Below are 20,754 nucleotides of genomic sequence, written 5' to 3'. Positions count from 1 at the left end.
TGGCCCAGGCCTGGCCAGGAGCTGCTGCGGCTGCACACTGCTGCCCCCCAGGCGGCTCGGAAACCAGGTGCAGAGACCTGGATCCAGGCGCCAAAGTCCCGCAGGGGAGCGTGGGCCCGGGAGGGAGCCGGCTCCATGCCAGTGGAGCAGACTGCGTGGGGACGGGGCGCCTGTGTCTCGGCCCCACGTCCACTTCCTTATTCATGAACCAGGAGCCCCGGGGGCCGCGTGGGGGCTAAACACAGGACCTGAAAGCTCTGTCACCATGGGTGGGGACTGCTGTGGCCGGGTCCCTCCCACAGGCTCCAAGCCAGAGCTCTCGAGGCTCACCCCGTCCTGAATCATCAGGTGACGGAAAGGCCCAGCTCTGTGTCCAGCAGCCCAGCTTCCCGTTTTTACCTCCGCTGTGTGGCACTGGGTCACTTGCTTTCCCTCTCTGGGTTGGGTGTCCCCTTGGAGGAGAGGGTGCCTCCTGGGAACCAGCCTGCTAGGGTCACACAGTGCCCCTGCTGGGAGGTGCCAGCGTCCTGGGGTGCTGTGGACACAAGCCAGGCCGGTGTTGAGAGGCCCAGTGGTGAGCACGGGGTGTCCCCCGACTGCAGCCGGGACAGGGTGCCTGCCTGAGCAGGTCCGGGTGTCCCCGGGGGTGCTGTCTGGTAGCCCCCGCCTGGTGTGGCTACCTCGGCTTCATTTCCTGTTGATTAAATGGTCGAGACTGGGCACTCAGATTCTTCCTCGGGCTCCCACGGGTCAGGACTCAGTAGCTACTCGTGGCCCTCGGCTGCTGCCCTGGGCAGAGGATGGTCCACAGGATGCAGGAGGTCCCTGCCCTCGGGCAAGGTCCCAGCACACCCCGTCACATTTCAGCCACTGTGACCCTGAAATGGCTCACAGGCTCCCAGGTGCCTGTGCAGATGGGCCGTCCCGACTCCTGAGCCCCCCACAACAGGCCCCCATCCCTGGCTGCCCCCCAGCAGCTGAGTGGGCGGATCTGAGCCTCTGCCTGTCCCACAGGCCCAGCTGGGTGGGGCCGGTCCCCACACAGGAGGACAGCTGGGTTTCCCCTGGACATGAGCCCTGGCCTCTCCCTCACCTGCACCCTGAATGCCACACATCCACCTGCGCCCTTCGGCTGCCCCCCACGGCAGGGAGCCCACTGTCCAGGCCAGGACCTCCCCTTTCCTGGAGGATCCCAGCGGGGACTCGGGACATTTGGCAGAAGGTTCTAGACTAGAAGCCCGACTCCTTCCTGTCTCTGGACGTCAGAGGGGCTGGCCTTGGCCCAGGACCCCCAGAAGTGCCCCAAGCTCGTTTTGCTCCTAAAGGAGGATCCCCCAGCCCCAAGGCCATGGGTGGACCCTAGGCCCAGGACTCTCACGGTCCTCGAGCAGCCACGCTGCCCCCTCAGGCCCACTAGCCTGGGTCTCATTTCCCTTGGGCTAACTCTCCTCCCCACAGCCTGAAATAAGGGTAAAGTGCCCGCATTCAGGCACTGGGTGCTGTCTCCCAGCGGGAGACAGATGGTGAGAAAAGGGGTACAGCACCCACCACACCAGGAGTGGGAGATGGGGTGCCTGGAGCATTCTAATAGAGCCATCAGGGACTGCCTTGTTGAGAAGGTGACCTTTTGTCAAAACCCTGAAGAAGCTGAGGGGTGAGGCCCATGGCGTCTCAGGGAAGAGCCATGCAAAGGTCCTGAGGTCAGGGGATCCTGGTGTGTTGAGGGGTGTGAGTCCAGAAAGGCTGACAGCACACAGGGTGGTACATGGAGGAGGGAGAGGTCAACAAGGCCACGGAGCCACGCAGTCACCAGGGTAAAGTGTGGTGATGTGAAGGTGAAGATAGGCTCAGATGAGGATGCATTTGGAATGCAGAGCCCGTGAGATTTTCTAGCAGATTCTAGAATGAGAGAGAAGGTGAGGACGAGGGCCACCTCATGCAGAATTCCCACAGGGACAGGCCTCAGATGTCCACTGGCGGCCAGAGGCCTGAGGTCTCCTTTCACCCTGTCTGGCGAGGCCTGTGCCTGTTGGGTTCTGACACCTTCTGTCCCCCTCCTGGTCAGAAGTCCACGCTCTGCCCTGGCTTCTCTCCTGCCCCTTCGTGCACTGACACCTGTGGGAAGCCCAGGGCGCTCCCACTCCTGGGGGCACTGGGTGCGTAGTGAGCTGCAGAGGGCCAACCACTCAAGGCTCGGGACTGAGGAAGAGAGCCGAGGGCCACAGGCTGGCCGCGTCCAGGGCCCCCTGCATGGCCTCAGAGCCCCCAGGAACCCTGTGGTCTTGGAAGGACACCGGCTGCTCTTCTTGGCCTGACGGCAGCCGGGTGCAAGAGGGCGCCCCTGGCCGCGGTCAGTTCCTGCTGCCACAGGACCCGGCATCTGCTGCGTCCTGTGTCCAGGCGACGACCTTGGTCCCTGCACTCACAAGCAGACGGGGCCTTGCAGGAGAGGGGGGTCTTGCGTGGCCCTGGCTGCTGCATGGTGGGCCTCCTGCTCACTGCTGGCTGACCTGAGCCGTTTAGCTGCCTCCAGTCCAACGGGCACAGGGGAGGACCCGTGGCTGTGCTGGGCAGGCTCCGTGGCCTCTGTGCATCACCCTGTGGGGGGAGTGATAGGATCGCCAGGCCCAGCCAGGCAGGATGGTGCTTCTGTAGGCAGGGTTATTTCTCCAGGCAGGAGCCCCCTGGGGGTGTCCCCCAAGTTGAGACAGAGAGGGTGGCCCACCTGCACTATTCTGCACAGCCCAGAGGCATGAGACCCCACCCAGGTCATACAGCAGGTCAGCCCCAGGACCTTTGCACACAACAGGCTCACTGTCCAACACAGTCACAATCTCTCCTTTGCCGCTCTGTCAGCAGCGTGGAGGAGGCAGCCCTGTGCCCACCCTGCCTCTGAGGAGTCTGGGATGCAATGGGAGGGAGGAAGGTGGAAGTGACCCATGCACCCTGCTTCCAAGGTTTCTGTCCTGACGGGGAGTCGGGCACCTCAATCCTGCCAATGGCCTGTCCCTCTTGGACACAGGGAGCTGGACTGGAGCCAGACTGGAGCTGGCGGGAGGGTGGAATAGGAAGAAGGCCTGTCGCCTGTGGTGGCCAAGGAGCCTCCCAGCCCCAGGGACTGCTGGACCCCTGGGTGGGCCAAGGGAGGGTGCAGAGACCCCTGTGCCTCCCTCCACGGCCACCCCTTCTGGCCCCCAGAGCTCAGGCACCTGTAGAACAAGAGTCCAGAAATTCCTTGCCAATGGGCTCACCACAGCGAGGGTCCCGGTGCTCAGATCCCCGGAGAGTCTTTAAAGGGTAGTTATGACATGAGGCGTCTCTGGGTTAGAGCTAAGGAGGGCTGCGCACGGGGGCGAAGCCTGGGAGCCCACTCTAGGGGCGTGGGTCCTGGCAGTTCACCTGGAGTGGCACTCAGGGGCCCTGGCACTGCAGGGACCCTTCAGAAGATGGAGCAGGTGAGCTGGGGAAGAGGTTCATGATGGCCGCCCTCAGGCAGCCACCCAGCACCCTTGCAGAGGCCAGGGTCCCCTCTGTTAGGAGGAGGCAGAACAGCGGGAGGCCCAGGAAAGCGTTTCCCGCTGCAGCCCAGGGCAGACGAGCTGGCCTGGACCTGCTCCGACCTCCCTCATCCTGGGCCCTCTCCCAAGGACAGGCCGAGAGATGGATGTGGTCATAGGCCCAACTCAGAGGTCCCGGCCAAACCGCAGGCCCCGGGAAGCAGGCCGAGCCACCTGGGCAGCCGCCTCTCCCTTTCCTCTGGCTCCTGGGATCCTCACTCATCCAGGAGGCCGTAGGTGCTCCTTCCTCCCGGCTCGTGTGAGAGCCAGAGGCCCACCGTGCTCTCCAGCCCACGGCCCCTCCCCAGACTCAGGGGACCAAACGGGCTTTTCAGAGGCCACAGCCCACAAGTCTTCTGTGGCTTCAGTTTTATGTGCCTGGCCATCTCGGCTCAGTGTGAGTGTCCGAAGGCACAGGCGCTGCCAGGATGACCCACCCCGTGCTCTGTGCTGCCTCTGGGGGTCGGGGGACAGCCCTGCAATGCCCTGAGCACCGCCCCCCACAACCACAGGCACCCCCAAGGACTGCATGGGCACCACGGGGGGGCCTGCTGGGCCAGGCCTGGACCCTCCGCACAACAGGCCTGCCGCGAGGAGGAGGGAGGGGACCAGGCGCCCACCCTGCAGGAAGGTGGGTCACTCCTGACACCCGGCAGGCGTGGAGGGGCTCCTAGGGGGAGGGGTCGGGGAGGGGCCCCAGCCCACGGCTTTGGTGTGGGGCTGGGCTCGGGCCGGGCCCCTCCCGGGTGGGTGAGCAGGAAGACCGAGGAACGGCCGGGTCCACAGCAGGGACCAGGGGGCCCTGGAGGCCAGGATTCCGGCAGCTGTCACTCGGAGTGGACCTGCCGTGACGGCTGGGCGGCCAAGGTGGCACTTCTGCATGGGCCACGGGGAGCTGATGTGAGACCACGTGTCACAGGCCCCACGTGTCACAGGCCACCCAGGTCTCAGGCCGGGGACTCTCAGCAGCTCCCACCTGCGCCTAACTCCCCTCTTGTCCCTGATCTGAGAGGCCACATCCTGCGCGATGGCCTTGGCCTCAGGACCAGCACCTACCTCTCGGCCGCTCCTCTCTGCCCTGGTCCCCCACCCTGCAACCAAGTGCTCTGGCCAGGCTACTGGGGTCAGGTGAGCCAGCTGGCCTCCTGGGCCTGCGTGGGCTCTCCTCCTTTGACTCCGCATCTCCCAAGGCTGAAGAATCAATGGCCCCCGAGCCCAGGTCCCGGGAGGGTGGTGGGCAGACGCCCATCTGGGGCAGTGAGCACAGGACAGGCACTTGGTCTCTCTCCACTCCTGGTTTGGAGTTTTATCAGGCCGGGGCTGAGGGTGGGGAAGGTCCATGTCTGGCTGGGGCCCAGGGTCCTGGGACGCAGGAAGCAGTAGATGGCGCAGCAGGGCGGCTGGTGCTGGCCCCTGGGCGGCCCCTCAGTAGATTCCCCTCACCCTCTTGTTGTCGGGGTCGAAGGGAGACTTCAGGTGGACCTGGGCAGCATAGGTGACCCCCATCCTCTCCAGGGCGTAGTCCCCACTCTTGACAAAGTCCAGTGAGACCTAGGAGCAAGGCACAAGGATCTCCGCGTTACTGGGGGGCAGGGTTTCCTCCTCGCCGGAGGGTCGGGGGTCCCTGACCAACCCACTCCTGTCCAAAGTCTCCCCTCTGAGCCCAGGTACTGCCCCAGAGCAGGTAAGTCACACCCCGCGAGCCCCAAGTCCCACGTGAGCACCTGGGGTCCAGCAAAGCCCAGGTCTGGCAGCCAGTAATCCTGTCCCAAAGGACAGCACATCTCCCCCGCTCCCCAAGTAATTCCAGATCCCTGGGGACATGATGGCTTCCCAGTGCAGCAGGGCAAGAGGCTGGCAGCCAGCCGGGGCAGTCCCGAGGGGCAGGGACGGAGCAGCTTTGTTGCCCTGGTGTGCCGGGAGGCGCTTGGCCACCAGCTCCGGGAGACTGCATCCACCTCCCCGGGGCGAGCGTTCTGGGTTGCCCTGATCGCGGGGGCAGGGCGCCAGCCCTGCTGCTCCAATGACACCCAGTGTTCAGGGCCGCTTGTCTGACTGCGGGTGACCTTCACTGGGCCACACTCATCCCAAACCCATCCCTGGCCCAGCTGGAATTCAGGGCCGGTGCTGCTGTTCTTTGAAAGGACAGGCAGGGGCACCTCCACCCCACCCAGCCCCAGCAGGGACAGTGACCTCTGCTCGGCTCCCAGGCTCCTGTCTCCCCATGTCCAAGAAGGCCCTGGACCCCAGACATCATTGCCAATGGTGCCACCATGTCACAGGAGGGCTTATTAAACCCCATAGAGTGGCATTCCACACAATTGTCCCCTGAGGAGGATGGGCCTGTCCCCATGCTGTAGATGAAATGACTAAGAGAAACTGCTCATCCCAGGTCACAGGCAACTGAGGGGCAGAGCCCAGAGGGTGGCGATGAGGAGCCCGTGTCCTGGGCCTCCTGCTCCCCAGGCCCACCTCGCCTGAGCAGCCATCACCTCCTCCCAGGGGCTCACGCCAGCCTGGCTCCTCCCCGCTCAGTGGGGACCACAACCTGGCTTCTCTGCGAGTGTCAGGGGCTCAGGTGACGGCTGGAGCCAGCTGGAGCCTCTGGGCTGGGCAGGGCAGGGCGGTCGCACTCTGGAGAGGGCAGACCTGCTCCCAGTGATGCTCGTGGAAAGGCAGGACCCTCCTCACTGGCACCCCCATGCTCCAGGCTGGAAAGATGGGAAGAGGAGGCAGAGGTGGCCCCTTCTTCCTGGGGAGGCTGGGGAACTTCCTCTCCCGCCATCCAGGGAAGCCCTGGTACTTGGCCCAGAGACCAACTCCCTGGACAACTCCTGGACCTTGCCTAGAGTCTGGGCTTGCGTGATGGACGTAGGGCCGACTGGGTCAGGGAGTGCCTGGGTGAGGAGGCAGGGCCAGGGGACGGGACTCACCGGCCCACCACTAGGATTCTGGATATAGCCGTAGGCGATGGTCTTGTCCACGGTGAACCCGAAGTCAGCCCTCCGGACGTGGCCCACCACTTGCCCATTTCTCCAGATGGCCTCCAGGCCAAACATGGGCACTTTTCTGGAAGAAGCAATAGGGACGGCTGGGACCCCAGGCCCCTGGTGCACATACGTCCCCCGGCCTAGGGGAGAGTGGGAAGCTGGACTGTGCCCAGGGCAGTGATGTCCCAGCCAGCCGGGCGCTGGCCTGGCACGTCTGGGCACCTGCTGCCAGGGACCATGGGGAAGACCAGAGACGCCCCGCCAGGGCTCCACTGGTGTCTCCAGGGCAAGCCCCACATAATGGGAAAAGGCTCTACCTGGGACCCTCTCCTCTGAACAGCCGAGCGCCCACGGGGCAGCCCGCACCACCAACGGGGCTTCCTCTATCACACAAGAGCTCACGCGAGATTCTCGAAAACTCAAAATGCAAGACACACACACACACACAAAAGTGTAAACTAAAATCACAGAGATGCCAGCACCCGGGTGCCGGGGAGCCCCTGTGCCCATCTGCAGGCTGCTCCCTGGGTTGTCACCACAGAGGCTGTGCCGAAGGGAGCAGTCAGGGCAGTTTGGGACCACAGCCTGGGGCCACGCAGCACCTGGCCCCACCGCCAAACAGATGTGGGGAGAAGGAGGAGACCTGGGAACTCCCTCTCCCTCTTTGGCCTGGCCTCAGCCTGAGCATGGACTCGCCCAGGGCCCCGTGCAAAGCAGCAGGGTCCTTCGCCCCTCGGAGCCCAGAGCTGCAGCCTGGGGCAGGACCCTGGGGGGAGCAGTCGTCAGCCGAGGCTGATCCTGGAGCCAGACACCAGGCCTGAGCTTCTGAGGGTCAGAGGGCTCGGGACACCAGCCTAGCTGCAAGGACCCCCAGCCACAGTGGAGCAGCTCCCGCCGTGACAAGCCATCCCTGGAAGAGGCACAGTGATAAGAGCCAGGGAGGGGCCCGGAGGACAGGCCAGCTCTGCGGCTGGCTGTCGGCCCACGTCAGAGAAGGCAGAAGCTGTGCCTTCCTGGAGACTGGGCCACGCGGGTCCCTGAGGGTGCCTGGGAGACCCGCTGGCACCAACCCTGTGCCAGGACAACAGGTGAGAGCCAGGCTCCCAGATCCGGCTCTGCCGGGAATCTGTGGAGAGGCTGGCCGGCTCCCAGCACTGGTCCTAGAGCTGCCCCTCGGCAGGCAGGGCAAGGGCCGGGTCCCCCAGCCAGGTCACTCCTTCTACCTCTGCCAGAGTCCCTGTCACCAGCATCCTGTGGTCCTCACATGTGAGTGGGGGTAGTGGTCATCCCATCACGGGCCTCAGGGAGGTTTAACCCCAACAGGAGGGAGGTGGCCCCAGGTGACCAGGAGATGGCTCCAGGGCAGGGCTCGGGGCTGGGCTTCACCACTTCAGGGGAGCCGTGGCCTGGCAGGGCCCTTCTGCTCTAGCCGCTGACCCACCCCACCCTGCCTGGCCCTGGAGGCGTCTGAGTCGCCTAGACTGGCCTGGTTTGCCCTGGTGTGGGACTTGACCAGAGTGTCCCCAGGCCTGGGCTCCTGTGTGATGGGTGGCCGGGGAGAGGGTGGCCACGCGTGGGCAGTGGCATGCCAGGTGCTTTGAGGCAACAGGAAGTGCCCGCCTCTTGGGCTCAGCAGCGCCTGGCCAGGCCAGGGTACTCACTCCTCCACGGTGAGGCACACCAGGCGCCGGCGCAGGCCCGCCTCGCGCTGTTGCTCCAAGGCCTCGCGACCCAGGAAGGGCACGCGGGACTTGAGCTTGCAGGTGAAGGCCAAGCCGGCCTCCAGAGGACTGTCATCTGACCTCAGGTCCGCGTGCCAGTGCCGGTAGCCTGTGGGGGGACCACTGGTCAGGTCCTGCCAAGATGAGGGACAGGCCCCCAGCCCATTCCCCACCCTGAGAGAGCTGCTTAGGGACGTGGGCAGCAGCCCCAGGACGGGCGGCGGGGACATCCTCAACCCCAGAAGGTCCTCCCTTGACACTCGGGCATGAGTTCCAGGAGCAGATGGACCCCAGGGGCACTCGGAGCCCTGCACCATCAGGCGGGGGCACTGGGGTGGCATTTAAAGAGGGCTGGGGTGGCCCCTCCTGCTCTGACTCTACCTCTCCCGGGGCTGAGCTGCAGCGTGGTGGTGGAGCGGCGCTGAGCCTGCCCAAGGCCCAAGTCCAGCCCCACTGCCCGTTGCAAGCCTCTCAGGGAAACCACTGTGCTGAATCGGCTCCCACCTGGCCCTGCTTCCTCACCCTGGCACGTGCAGGCGTTGGGCGTCCTAACACCCTCTCCAGGGCCCGGAACCAGAGACCAGTGCGTGGGCAGCGAGGAGGGTTGGGGAAATGGGTGGTAACAGGAAAAAGAGGCGATCGTGGCGGGGAGGGAGGGGCAGCCGTGTCCCTAGCTCCATGCCTCCGTGGCCACCAGGCTGCGCAAACCCTGCACTCACCCTTCTCGATGCTCAGGGAGTCGATGGCTCGGTACCCGGCATTGACCAGGCCATGCTTGGCCCCCGCGGTCATCACTGCCCGGTACACAGGCACACAGGATGCCCTGGGGATGTGCAGCTCCCAGCCCAGCTCCCCCACGAAGGACAGCCGCATGGCCCGGACCTGGGGAGACAGACACGGCTCAGACACAGACGTCAGGCCTGCAAGGCCCAGGCCACCATGTTGGCGATGGCACCAATATGGTCAGCTGGCCCTGGGCTCAGCAGGATTGCCACCAGGAAAGCAGTCTTCCAAGGAGGGTCCTTACGAGCTGCTCTGGGAACCTTGAGGCGATAGAGGGGCCCCCTGCGGGAGCAGCACAACATATGTCCCCCGTCCCAGGCCTTAGTTTCCCAAGGGTCAAATGACCACAGACGAGGTGGCTTAAAGCAAGAGAAACAGACTCTCTCTTAGTTCAGAGCCAAACATCAAAGCGTGGCAGGGCTGCTCCCCCTGACTCCAAACCCCCTAACTCCTGGTGGCTTGTGCGGTCCTCGGCTGTGACCAAGATCAGCCCCTGCCTTCACACGCGCTCACCTTGCCTGTCTCCTCTACCGTCTTTTGAGGACACTGGCCATTGGATTTAGGACCCATCCTACTCCTGAGTAATCTCATCCCAGGATCCTCTCTTAGCTGCATCTGCAAAGGCCCTGTTTCTCAATAAAGCTGTATCGCAGTTCCAGCAGGCAGGACGGGGACGCCTTTCATTCCCCTCCATAACCTGGGCAAGCCTCCCTGCTCCTGTGGCCTCCGTTTCCTTGTCTCCAGAGTGGTCAGCAGCTCTGGCTCTCACGTCTTAGGCTTTAACGGGTCCCGAGACTTGTCCATGAAGCTGTTGGTTGGAAGCCATGGTACAGTGTGTGCATCATGAGCTGCCCTTGGGGACAGAGGGATCCAAGGGGGGTGGCCGAGTGCCGTGTCCATCATTCTAGAAGCCAACTGCAGGCCAGTGTGATCAGCCTGGGCCAAGTATGGGGTCTGAAGACAGATGTGGCCTCTGCCCCTGGACCCAGGTGTCGGAGGATTGACCATAGCTTCTGGGCGGGCAAAATCCTGGAGCCACGGAGCCTGCCTGGGGGCCCCGGGCTGGACAATGGAGCTGACAAGTGGCCCTTGCTGGCCAAGGGTGGGCTGGCGTGGAGGCAGAGCCGGAGCAGCAGGGGTGGGGAGGCAGGAGGGGAGGCTGGCGGGTAGGCTGCAAGCCCTGCCAGGCTGCTGAAGCTGACTGTGGAGCCATCTGCGCGGGCGCCATCTTCCTTTACCCCTGGGCCGAGCTCCGCACGCGCCGTGTCCCTTCATGGCCCTGCAGTGGTGGGGACCACTGTGAGCGACGGCCATGGGCTGAGGCAGAGGTGCCAAGCCCTGCCAGGGACAGCTGGTGTCCCTGGAGCTGACAGCCAGAGTGGGGTGACTCCTGGCCAGAAGGATGGGCTCTTCCACAAGCTGGTTTGGGTGCGCGTCACGTGCACACCCAGCAGCTGGCACCTGGCCTTTGGTCCTTAAGCCTAGTGTCCCCATCTGGTAAGGCCTAGGGTTCAGCTTGGGACCCCTCGAGTCCCCACGGAGACAGGGACTGAGCGTGGGCAGAAGGGCTGGGCGGCAGAAGGGTGGGCAGCGGCAGCCCCACAGCTCCCAGCAGCACGGGGCCTGGCGGGAGGGGCATCTGCATGCCACCAATGGCTCCTTGTGAACCTGACGCTACTCCATGGCCGCGCTGAGGGGCTCGGTGCCAAAATCTTTTGAAATGGCACAAATTTGCTGTGAGTTGCCAATTTTGGGACCTCTCAAAAAACTCAAAATGGACACAGAAAATGTTGGCATTTGCCTGCTTCTGTGGTGCAAACCGCGGGCCCTGGACAGAGCGCCTTGTCAACTGGGCTCTAATTTCAGTCGGCCTACGGAGAAGCCTGGGGCTCAAAGCGCATCTCATTTTAAAACAGGAAGAAGTCATTTGAAAGTTCATGGCCCCTCGCCCGCGGATCCCACGCAGACCCACTCCTCACCCAGCCAAGCCCCAGGGTCGGAGTTCAGGGTAGCACACGCCCTCCCGCCCCATCCCAGCTCCCTGTGCCCCGTGCACAGCCCACCAACGGCAGGTGTCAGAGCCAAGTTCCTGGGCCACATCCTGTGCTCAGAAGAGTCCTGCACACGCACACGTGTGCACACACACACACACACGTACACACATACACACGTGTGCACACACACGCACACCAGTGTTAGAACTGCTAAGTGAATTCAGCAAGGTTCAGAGTACAAAATCCAACACACAGAACACACACTCAGTTGTGTTTCTGCACACAAGCAGTGAACGAGCCACAGAAAGAAATGAAACAATTCCACTTGCAATGGTATCAAAGGAGTGAAGGATCTAGAAACCGACTTGAGGCGGGGAGAGACGTTGAGGAAGACACAGTAAATCAAAGCCCTCTGCCTTGCCGCACTGGGGGACTTAATATCCACCCTGCCCAAAGTGCTCAACAGGTCTGTACAATCCTTTTCCAAGCGGCATTTATTTTACAAAAATAGGAAAAAAAATCAAAATGGAATCTCAAGGGACCCCAATAGCCAAAAGAGTTTTTAAAAAGAACACAATTGGAAGAATCCCTCACTGTTCCTGACTTCAAAACACACTCCTAGGGGCAGCGATCCAGACAGCGTGGTGCTGGCGGAGACGCAGAGCCTGACCAGTGGAGTAGAATAGGAAGTGTGGAAGTGATTAGATTCCCATTTGTATGATCAAGTGATCCTCCACAAGGTGCCAGGAGAAGGAAAGGAACAGATCAGCCTCTCCAACCGATGGCTGAGGACAAACTGATACCCACACACACAAGAAAGGCGAGACCTTCACCTCACCCTTCATCAAAAATCAACCCCAATGGAGCAGAGAGCTAACCCAGAGCTTAACTGCAAAACCCCTAGAAGGAAATACAGGGAGTCAGGAAGGACGGCCACCTTGGGCTGTGGCATCGGGCACGGGTAACAAAGGCAAGCCGTGGATGGGAGCACCTCAGACTGCCCTGCCTCAGAGGGTGCGCTGGTGCAGTGGCAGCCCCCACGACGGAGGGGTAACGTGGTTGGTGTCCACACACGCAGCACTCCTGTGATGCAACAGCAGTAAGACAAGTGACCCAGTGGAAAATCTGCAAAGGAGACGAACAGGCCTTTCTTTAAAGATGACATTCAGATGGCCACAGCACGGGTGAGAGGACGCTCAACGTCACCAAACGTCCAGAAATGCAAATCAAAGCCAAGTCACCTCATGCCCCCAGGATGGTCAACATCTGAACAAACAGAAGACAATGAGCAGGGAGGACAAGGAGGAACTGGACTTGTGCCCTGGGGTGGGGACACACAGGCACGGTCACATGGAAACGCACCTCAAGACTTAAAAACAGAAGGAGCTGGCAGCCCCCCTTCTGAGTGTGCATCCAGCAGGGCTGACAGCAAGGGCTCGGGGTTGTCCACATACCAACGCTCACAGCCACAAGGCCAAGCGCAGGGAGCACCCTGAGCTCTGTCAGTGGACGGATGGATGGATGGACAAACAAAACATGGCCTGTCCCCTCAGTGGGAGGAAGTTCTGACCCGTCCTGCAGCACAGGTAACCCTGAGGGTAGTGTGCTGAGCCACAGAAGCCACAGGAGGACACGTGCTCATGACCCCACTTACACTAGGTCCCCAGTCACCACACCCATAGAAGCAGAGAGCAGAGTGGTGGTCACAGGGCTGCAGGGAGCTCAGCACACAGGCTTCCAGCTGAGCACAGCAGGAACGTCCCGGGCTGGGTAGCAGAGCCGCTGGACAGACAGAGCCGCCACACGGCACGCTGTAAAACCGTCATCTTGGTAGAACTCACAACCACCCCTTTTCCTCCAAGGTCGGAAACTGAAGCCCCAGATCTGTGATCAGCACTTTCTCCAGGCCTCGGGGGCCAGGGACAGAGGAACCAGGAGAGGGGCCGAGCACAGGGCCCAGATCCGGCTGGTCTGCGCCACCTGCGTCCAGCAGAAGGCTAAGAGGGAGGAACTGGAAAGAAGGGGAGAAAGAACAAAACCAGCCTCGTGTCCAGAACTCCTGGTAAATACCCAAGGTGAACGAGACGGCGTGTGAAGAGACCCCACGTTCAAGGCAGACCGCACACCATGGCCAAGAGCAGGTCAGCCCCTGTCCACCAGCCCGAGGGCAGCGTGAGGAAGCACTGGCACTCGGGAACCTGGCCAACCACAGAAAGATGGGACACTGTCCTCTGGGACAACACGGATGGAACGGGCTCATTACGTCAAGTGAAAGAAGCCGGCACCGAAGACCTTCCCTCACATGTGGAATCTGGAAAGCCCGTCTCACAGGTTCAGAGCAAGATGGACGGAGGGGACAGAGAAATGCTAGCAAGTGACAGTGATCAGGACAGAGCCCAGGGCCACTCAGCACCACGTCACCTCGATACCATCAAGGCCACTCAGCCCTGCGAGGGCAAGACCAGAACCAGGAGTGCACTGCTGAAGCTCCCAAGGCCACCAGCAATGTCATTCTGCATGAGGTCCCTTGTCCCAGACAGAAGTGGCAAACCAGACTCCCCAAACACCCACCTTGAAGCATCCCCAGGGTCCCAGGCTGCCAATCCTCCATGGTGCCAAGGACACTGCCAGCCCTCTTGGCACCCTGAGTGGACAGGGACAGACGAGGGGCTGGCCACCCCACAGAGCAGGGCCCACAGTGGCTGAGTGCTGGGGTGATGCAGACCCAGGTTCAAATGAGACCTGGGTGCTCTCCCTGGTGACCCACCTCACCCAGCCTGGATGATGATGGCATCCCCCTCCAGGGACTCGGGGCAGCACATCAGCAGCACGCTACCCCTCCACCGAGGAGGCCGGTCAGGGGGTCCGGGGTCAGCGTCCTGGGATATGTGACAGCGTGTCCTTGGGGCAGCACTGTCCTGCAGACTCACCAGCTCCCTGGTGTCACTGCACCCGCCACGGCCCGTTTCATGATTTCATGCTACCGATGACTCCACAGCTACCCTTCACTTCCTGCCAACGTAGCCATGCCAGCCCTCAAGCTGGCATTAGCTGGTTCCGCAGACACCGAGAGGACCTCACGGCCAAGTGGCAGGGCCACGTTCCCAGCTCTAGTGCCCAAGCCCAGCAATGGGAGACTCGCGTGCCTGGCCTTGATTTGTGAGTGTGTGGGGGCAGGGAGAGGCGCTCAGGTTTCAGTAAGAAGTGGATCTGGGAATTGGTCCCACGCCTGGCCCGTCACTGTGCCCCACGCCAGCTCCGCCACAGAAAGGACTCAGCATCCAGGGAGGCGCTTGTCCCAGGCGTGGCTCCAGCTCAGCGGCCAAGCTGCTGCTCGGGCAGGGATGCCAAGCCACTCCCAGGGGATGCCCTGGGCACCTGTGGCATCAGAGTCACCAGCAGTGCATGAGTGTCACCCAGAAGGCCGCGCAATGCACCACAGCCCACATGCCCAGCCCTCACCACCCCAGCTCACGGGGTTCCACAAGTCTCCATCACCCCAGGAGCGTCCTCCAAACCATTATGCATTAAATACGCGAGGATCCCAGGGCCCAGGAAGGCAGAGGCCAGAGCAAGTGCCACCTTCTTCAGGGCCTGGGGCCCCAAACCCGAGAAAGAAGGGAGGTGAGTTGGGGTACGACTGGAGGAGTTTCAGTTTAAACCACCAGAGACTCCCCAAGCCCCCTGATTCTAAAACAGTCCCACTCAGGAGAGAGCTCAGCCTCTGCCCTTTGCCTGGGTTGCTAGTGAGTAGGGCGAGGGTGGTTGATTCTGGTGATGGTGGAACTGGTATGGATGATGGCGGAGGTGAGGGAGGTGGTGATGGTAATAATGGTGATGATGGTGGTGGAGGTGGTGGAGGTGGTGATCTGGTTGGTGGTGGTGATAATAGTGGTGGTGGAGGTGGTGATGGCTGTGGTGGAGGTGGAGGTGGAGGTGGACGTGGTGGTGGAGATGGCAGTGGAGGCAGTGGTCGTGGTTGGTGATGGTGATAATAGTGGTGGTGGAGGTGGAGGTAGTGGTGGTGGTGGTAGCAGTGAGGTGGAGGTGGTGGTGATGATAATAGTGGTGGTGGTGGTGGCAGTGAGGAGGCGGTGGAGGTGGTGGAGGTGGTGGTGGTGGTGATGGTGGTGATCGTGGAGGTGGTGAAGGTGGTGGAGGTGGTGACATTAGAGTTAGTGACTAGAATCAACTTTCCCGAGTAAGTAAACACTGTACCACCTGAGCCCCCTGGGCATGGGTGGTCTCTCTAGAAGCTGTGGCCCCTCAGCTCTGTCCTCCCCCCTTGGGCAGGGTGGGTCTGCCGAAGACCACCTTCCAGCCCCTCCTCAAATGAGACCTTCACCCCACCAGCCCTAGCTCTGGGCCCCGGACCTCCAGCAGCTGGGAAGCCTTGGGCTGCCCTGAGGGGGCCTGTCCACAGCACAGACAGGGACTGCAGGTCCGCAGGGACTCTGGGGAGAAGGGACAGCTCCACCCGGATGAGTTGCAGAGGCTCAGCAGCTGTGGGGTCACCAGGGTCATTGGCCTCCTTCTGGCCAGGCCTTCTTCAACGTTCCAGGCAGGTGGTCTTCTCTGTCCCCGACAGCTTGAATGGTGGCCGGGAATGTGTGCCCGGCCTGCACCTTGCCTGTGTCATGGCACTGGTGTGTGGTGTCCTGTGCCAAGGCCCGGGCGGTTCTCACAGGCGCAGCTGAGAGGGCTTGGGCAGCGGCTCAACCCCATGGCCAGCGCAGGCTCCGAACGTCCTGCAGTCCTGCTGGGGTCCGTGGTCTGTCTGTGTGTGACTGTGAAGATGCTCCACCCTGAACTAACCGAGTCCCAGCAGAGCCGCAGCAAGGGTTTCTCCCATCAGAAGAGAAATTCAATTTCCTTTTGACTCGAAATTAATTTTCAGGAGAAAATTGCTTTATGGCCACACTTACGGACAGCTTCCAGCCGCGGCCTGCTGCTGCTTCTGAGAAGGGCCATCCTTGGTCAAGGGGGGTCTGTGCTCAGTCAGTGGGGACCCGTCCGTGGCCAAGGGGGGCCTGGCCAGGCCTGTCCTCAGCTGCGGCGCTGAGAACACTGTGTCTGGCCCAGTCCTGGCCGAGCTGAGCTCTGGGAGACCAGTTTCCCCAGGAATCTCTCTGGCCTGGAGGCAAATGTCCGGGAGCCAGGACAGCTGGTCTCTGGCTGCCGAGGGTCGATCACCTCCCCATCCGCCTTCTTCCTCCAGGAATCCAGGGATCGTGGACTTCTGGCACAGAACCAGGCATCTCAGAGGTGGGGATGGTGGGGGGAAGCAGCCCTCAGCGGAGACCCTCTGGCCGGCTCCTGTGGAAGTGGGCTCCGCAGGGTGGGTGCTCCAGCCACCGGCACGTCCTCAGTGCTTGGCTCTCGCCCTCATCATCCCTCACGTCCCCCTGGACCAAGAGATGCTGACCAGGCGGCCACACAGGCTCCTGTCCTGCAGCTGTGTGGCCGGGGTCCAGGGCTCCCCTGTAGACGGTTGGCCCGGATTGCTGCTCATCCAGGGACAGTTCATCAACGCTGTTTTAAAGCCAGCCCAAGGTGTCACTGAGGAGATGTGAGATCCCCTGGTTCCAGAGAGGATTCTGTCTGAACAGACATGGGGTCAGGGACATGCGGCCCAGGAAGGATTAGACTAGGTCTGCGCTTACTGTACAGATAGGGAGTCCGAGGCCATCCCACAGAAGGCTGGGGCAGGACTGGAGGCCCTGGGTAGCATGGGGCTTTGGTCCCCATGGCTCCTGGGTGTCTGTGGCTGACCTGGCTCCTCCATGGGCCCACAGCAGGGCCAGCCCTGCCTCCACAGCCTGCAGTGGAGCGGCCACCCTCTGTGCTGGCCAGGGAAGGGGACCGCTGTGTCCTAGGCTCAGGCCTTCCCAGAATGTGTGACCGGACCCCTCTGAGGGGCAGTCCTCCAGGTCAGCCCCAACCACAGTCAGATGCAAAGGGGCAGAATCGTGTTCCCTTGCCCACACCTCCCTTGGGTCCTTGGGAGAAGGCGGCTGGGGACAGGATTTCCGGCTCACCAGCCACTCAGAGGGTCCTTCCCTCTCCCACCCACAGAGCTGTGATCTCCCAGACATGGGGGGACCAGGAGGCAGAGGCATGGGACGCTGGCCGCCTGCACCTGGGCCATGCTTCGGGGCTTCAGGAGGAGATGCTCCACAGCAGCGTGACAGGCTCCATGCCGTCCCCAGACACTAGCCCTGCAGCAGCGGCCAGTGTGCTCTGAGGGCAGCTGGTCTTCCTGGGCAGCCAGCCCCGGGTGCTGGCTGGGGCCCCCAACAGGATGCGCTCCCACAGGCGCCGGGGAGAGGCCTGCCTTGCTCCCCAGCATCCGTCCCTCTAGTCTCGCACAGGAGGCCCCGCAGGAAGGCTGGCAACATGTTGGAGGGGCGGTAGGGTGGGCACAGGGTGGCTGCTAAGGGCCCTGGCTCACCATGCCCACAGGGAGTCCTGGGTAGGGGCTCCCCGCAGCACGGACCCCCTGGAGAGGCTGGAGACACCCCGCGCCTGGACCCAGTTCTCCCTGCCGTGAGCCTCTTTCTGGGACTCAGACTCCCACTTGGGTCCTAGACAGTAGCCACCACTTGCCCGCAGTGTCGGCCCTATCACACAGACCACCCGATGGCCCGGTTGTGACCAGGTGGCTGAAATGCAGTCCAGAGCCTCCCCGGTGGGAACGTGCCTCACACCCCGTCCTCTTCTAAGCCAGGGCTCAATGCTGCCCTATCCCGTTGTCCACCGCCCACCATCGCGGTCTCCACAGGCAGTGGCCTGGCTCAGAGAGCACCATGCGGTCCTCCACCCAACCTGAGCCGGGGCAGCTGGAAATGACCCAGAGACCGGGGCGTGCACCTCACACCCCTGACTCAGAGGACCCTTCCTAGGTCCTGGCTTAGGTCAACCGTTGGAGCACCCTCAGGTCATGTGCAAGGGACATTCCTCACCAGATGGCTTCTGAGGACAAGAAACAGGCCTGCCAGTGTCCAGCCCGGGTGTTGCGTGGGCAGCAGAGAGGGGCACAGGTCCCCCACAGGCTCACCAGGAGGGTGGAGAGGAGCAGGAAGTCCACCCAGCATCACCAGAGGCCAAGGCAGAGCACAAACCGTAGGTGGAGGATGGTGCTGACCCCGGGAAAGCGGAGACACAGCCAGAAGGAGGCGGGTGGGGGACACTCTGACCCGCTGTGTGGCTTCCCCCTGGTGGGAGGATGGGGCCGGAACTTGTTCACATCCCCAGGAACGTTCCCGAGATTCTCCAGTGACACACGGCTGGCCGCCAGGTCCAGCCCGGCGAGCTCCAAACCTGCACTGTGGGCAACCTCAGGACCAGGACCCCGTCCCAGGGCTGAGGGAAGGCCCAGCAGGGCTGCCGTCAGGAGCAAGGTGGTCTTTCCGGAGGTGAGGTGGGCCTTGGGCACAGGGGTGGTGGGATGTGGAGGGCAGGTGGGATCTCACAGGCTTTTGGCCACCCGGGAGCCGGGGCTGGAGGCAGCCCTGAGGAGAAGCAGCGCTGTGGGACCCCTCCTCACCTGCAGCCCGCCTTGGGCTGGGCCTGCCTGTGACCCTAGGCAGCGTGGCCTCTGCCCGCCAGCTGGCCTGGCTCCCGGGCCACAGGTGAAGCAGCAGCAGCCAACCTCGGGGGCAGCTGGGCCAGGCCGGGCCACTGGGGAGAGAAGCAGCTGCAGCTGACCGTCCCGAGAGGCCGGAGGCGAGATCTCTGGACGGGAGGGGACCTCCCCACCTGGTTTCTCCCTCCGACACCCGAACCACACACAGGCTGAGTCGTGGCCAAGCTCGGCGTGGTGGGAGACCCACCGCCCTCCCCACCCGCAGATCGTGACCGAGCCCCAGACAGAGCTGATGCCCCAGAGACCCCAGAGGACGGCCCAAGCTCGAGTCCAGAGGTCTGGGTGCTGCTGGGGCCTGGGGCGGAGCGCCACCCTCTCGGGTCTCAGCCGAGGCTGTGAGCTAAGGAGGCAGGAAGCAAGCGAGACAGACACCCTGGCTTCCTGACCCTGTGCGGCCTGGGGGGGGGGACGGACGGAGCCTGCAGAGCTGCTTTGTCTCCCTCTCTGGCAGCCCCTCCCCTCCTTCCCTGCCACACTGTTTATTTGCTACCAGGACCCAGATTTGTCCCTCAGGACCCACACCCACCGTGCAGGCCAGGACCTCACTCCCCACCAACATTCCTCAGCACTTGGGGGCGCGCCCAGGCCCAGCGGCCCTCCGCCCACCCGCGCTCTCCACAGGGGTCAGCCGCATGAATTGGCTGCTTTGGGCCGGTGGCCGGCCAGCCCTCGGCCCCTTAGCTCTCCCACATCCTGGGTCAGCGCTGCACGCCCCACACCTGCCGCCCACAAAGCCCACCCACCACAGGACACCAGGCAACGAGGTCCTGCCCCTGGAGGACACGTGGCCACGACTGAACAGTCTTGTCATGGCTTGGGGCACTGCTGGCATCCGGTGGACAGAGGCCAGGGCGGCCGAGAGACCCCTGGAGGAAAGGGATGGCCCCACAGGGGGTCTCTGTCACAACACATCAGTTGTGCTGATGGGGACCAGCAAGGCACCTCCCAGGCTGGTCAGAGTGCGGGGGACGCCCAGAGGCCGAAGCCCTCGGCACCGTCTCTCCGCATCTCAGCCAGGAGAAGCAAAGCAGAAGGGCCCGCGCTGCTTTCCCACAGGGACACGGCCAGCAGTGGGAGACGCTGGCTCAGAGCTGGCCTCTCAGGAGCCCCTGCCCAGAGCCAGGGCTGACGGAGCCCTGGGCTGACCCTGACCAGTCTCAGAAGAGACTCGGTTGGTAGGTCCTGGACCTCTGGGAGCAGTGGGGTTGGGGTGCTGTGTGAGACCAGCCCTGCTCCTGCCTAAGCGCCCCCCACATCCACAACACAGGTGGGTCGAGGCCCCAGGAGCAGGGGCTGCCTCCCGAGGACCAGGGAGCCGCCAGAGCAGCACGGTCACTCAGCTCTGCCCCCCACCCTCACTTCCAGGGAGACAGAGAGACCCGCCATCACCCTGATTGGGAGGGCAGGCCCCATGCCCTTCAGAAGGGGACACACAGGCAGGGGCAGCCCCCTCCCACCTACGCCTGGCCCTGGAGGACAGAGGAGGCCGTGACTCTGATTGACTGTGGCCCTCGCAGGACCTCCCTGCTCCCTCCCAACAGCCTGTGGGCAGGCCATCTGGTCCCCGCTAGCCCCAGTTCACAGTTTAGGACCGAGACCCAGAGAGGTAAAGGGACTCACCAAGGACACCAGGCTCCCAGGTCCTGCCCTGGCTCCGTCCCCTCACCACAGGCCACTGCCAGCACACCCGGGGGCGGCGGCTGGCGGTACCTACCAGGTGCCCGGCGGCTCTCACCAGCTGGTGGGTGGAGAAGGGGAAGGCCGAGTTACTCAGGTCAGCGTCCAGCACCTCCTGCAGGATGGCCCGGCTAGGAGCAAGCACAGAGGGTCAGTCAGTGAGGCTGGGCTGGAAGACAGGGGACAGCAGCAAGCAGGACGTGTCCCTCTCCTCATGGGACAAGTGCGCACCACGGATCCCATCAGGGGGAAGCCACCTGTCTGCTGCTGGTTCCAGGACTCCTGGTGGGTCAGCTCCGGTCCCGGGCAGTGACCAAGGCAGGCCAGTCGTCTGACCACGAATGCCCGGACACCCCTGGCCTGGTCATCAAGAAAAGCTGGCCAAGG

General features: G+C 63.0%; 1 protein-coding gene across 14 annotated transcripts in view; it reads right to left on the bottom strand.

Annotated features, from left to right (window-relative positions):
* Positions 1-4,833: 4,833 nt before the first annotated feature.
* Positions 4,834-20,754, bottom strand: part of Sardh (sarcosine dehydrogenase) — a 50,224-nt gene continuing 34,303 nt past the window's right edge. For all 14 annotated transcript variants that reach the window (XM_046465430.2, XM_046465423.2, XM_046465427.2 and 11 more), the window contains 5 exons: positions 20,405-20,498; positions 8,988-9,150; positions 8,209-8,377; positions 6,491-6,626; positions 4,834-5,108 (listed from right to left, as the gene is read on the bottom strand). In XM_046465430.2, coding sequence (XP_046321386.1) covers positions 4,983-5,108; positions 6,491-6,626; positions 8,209-8,377; positions 8,988-9,150; positions 20,405-20,498 — 688 coding nt within the window. In that variant the 3' untranslated portion in view covers positions 4,834-4,982. The remainder of the gene's footprint in view (positions 5,109-6,490; positions 6,627-8,208; positions 8,378-8,987; positions 9,151-20,404; positions 20,499-20,754) is intronic.

The sequence above is a fragment of the Marmota monax genome, unplaced genomic scaffold (genome assembly GCF_021218885.2).
Source record: "Marmota monax isolate L192 unplaced genomic scaffold, Marmota_monax_Labrador192_F-V1.1 WCK01_AAM20220418_F8-fsc00167, whole genome shotgun sequence".
Classification (NCBI taxonomy): domain Eukaryota; kingdom Metazoa; phylum Chordata; class Mammalia; order Rodentia; family Sciuridae; genus Marmota; species Marmota monax.
The sequence above is the reverse complement of the archived record's forward strand: the minus strand, read 5'-3'. Positions and strand labels throughout refer to the sequence as shown.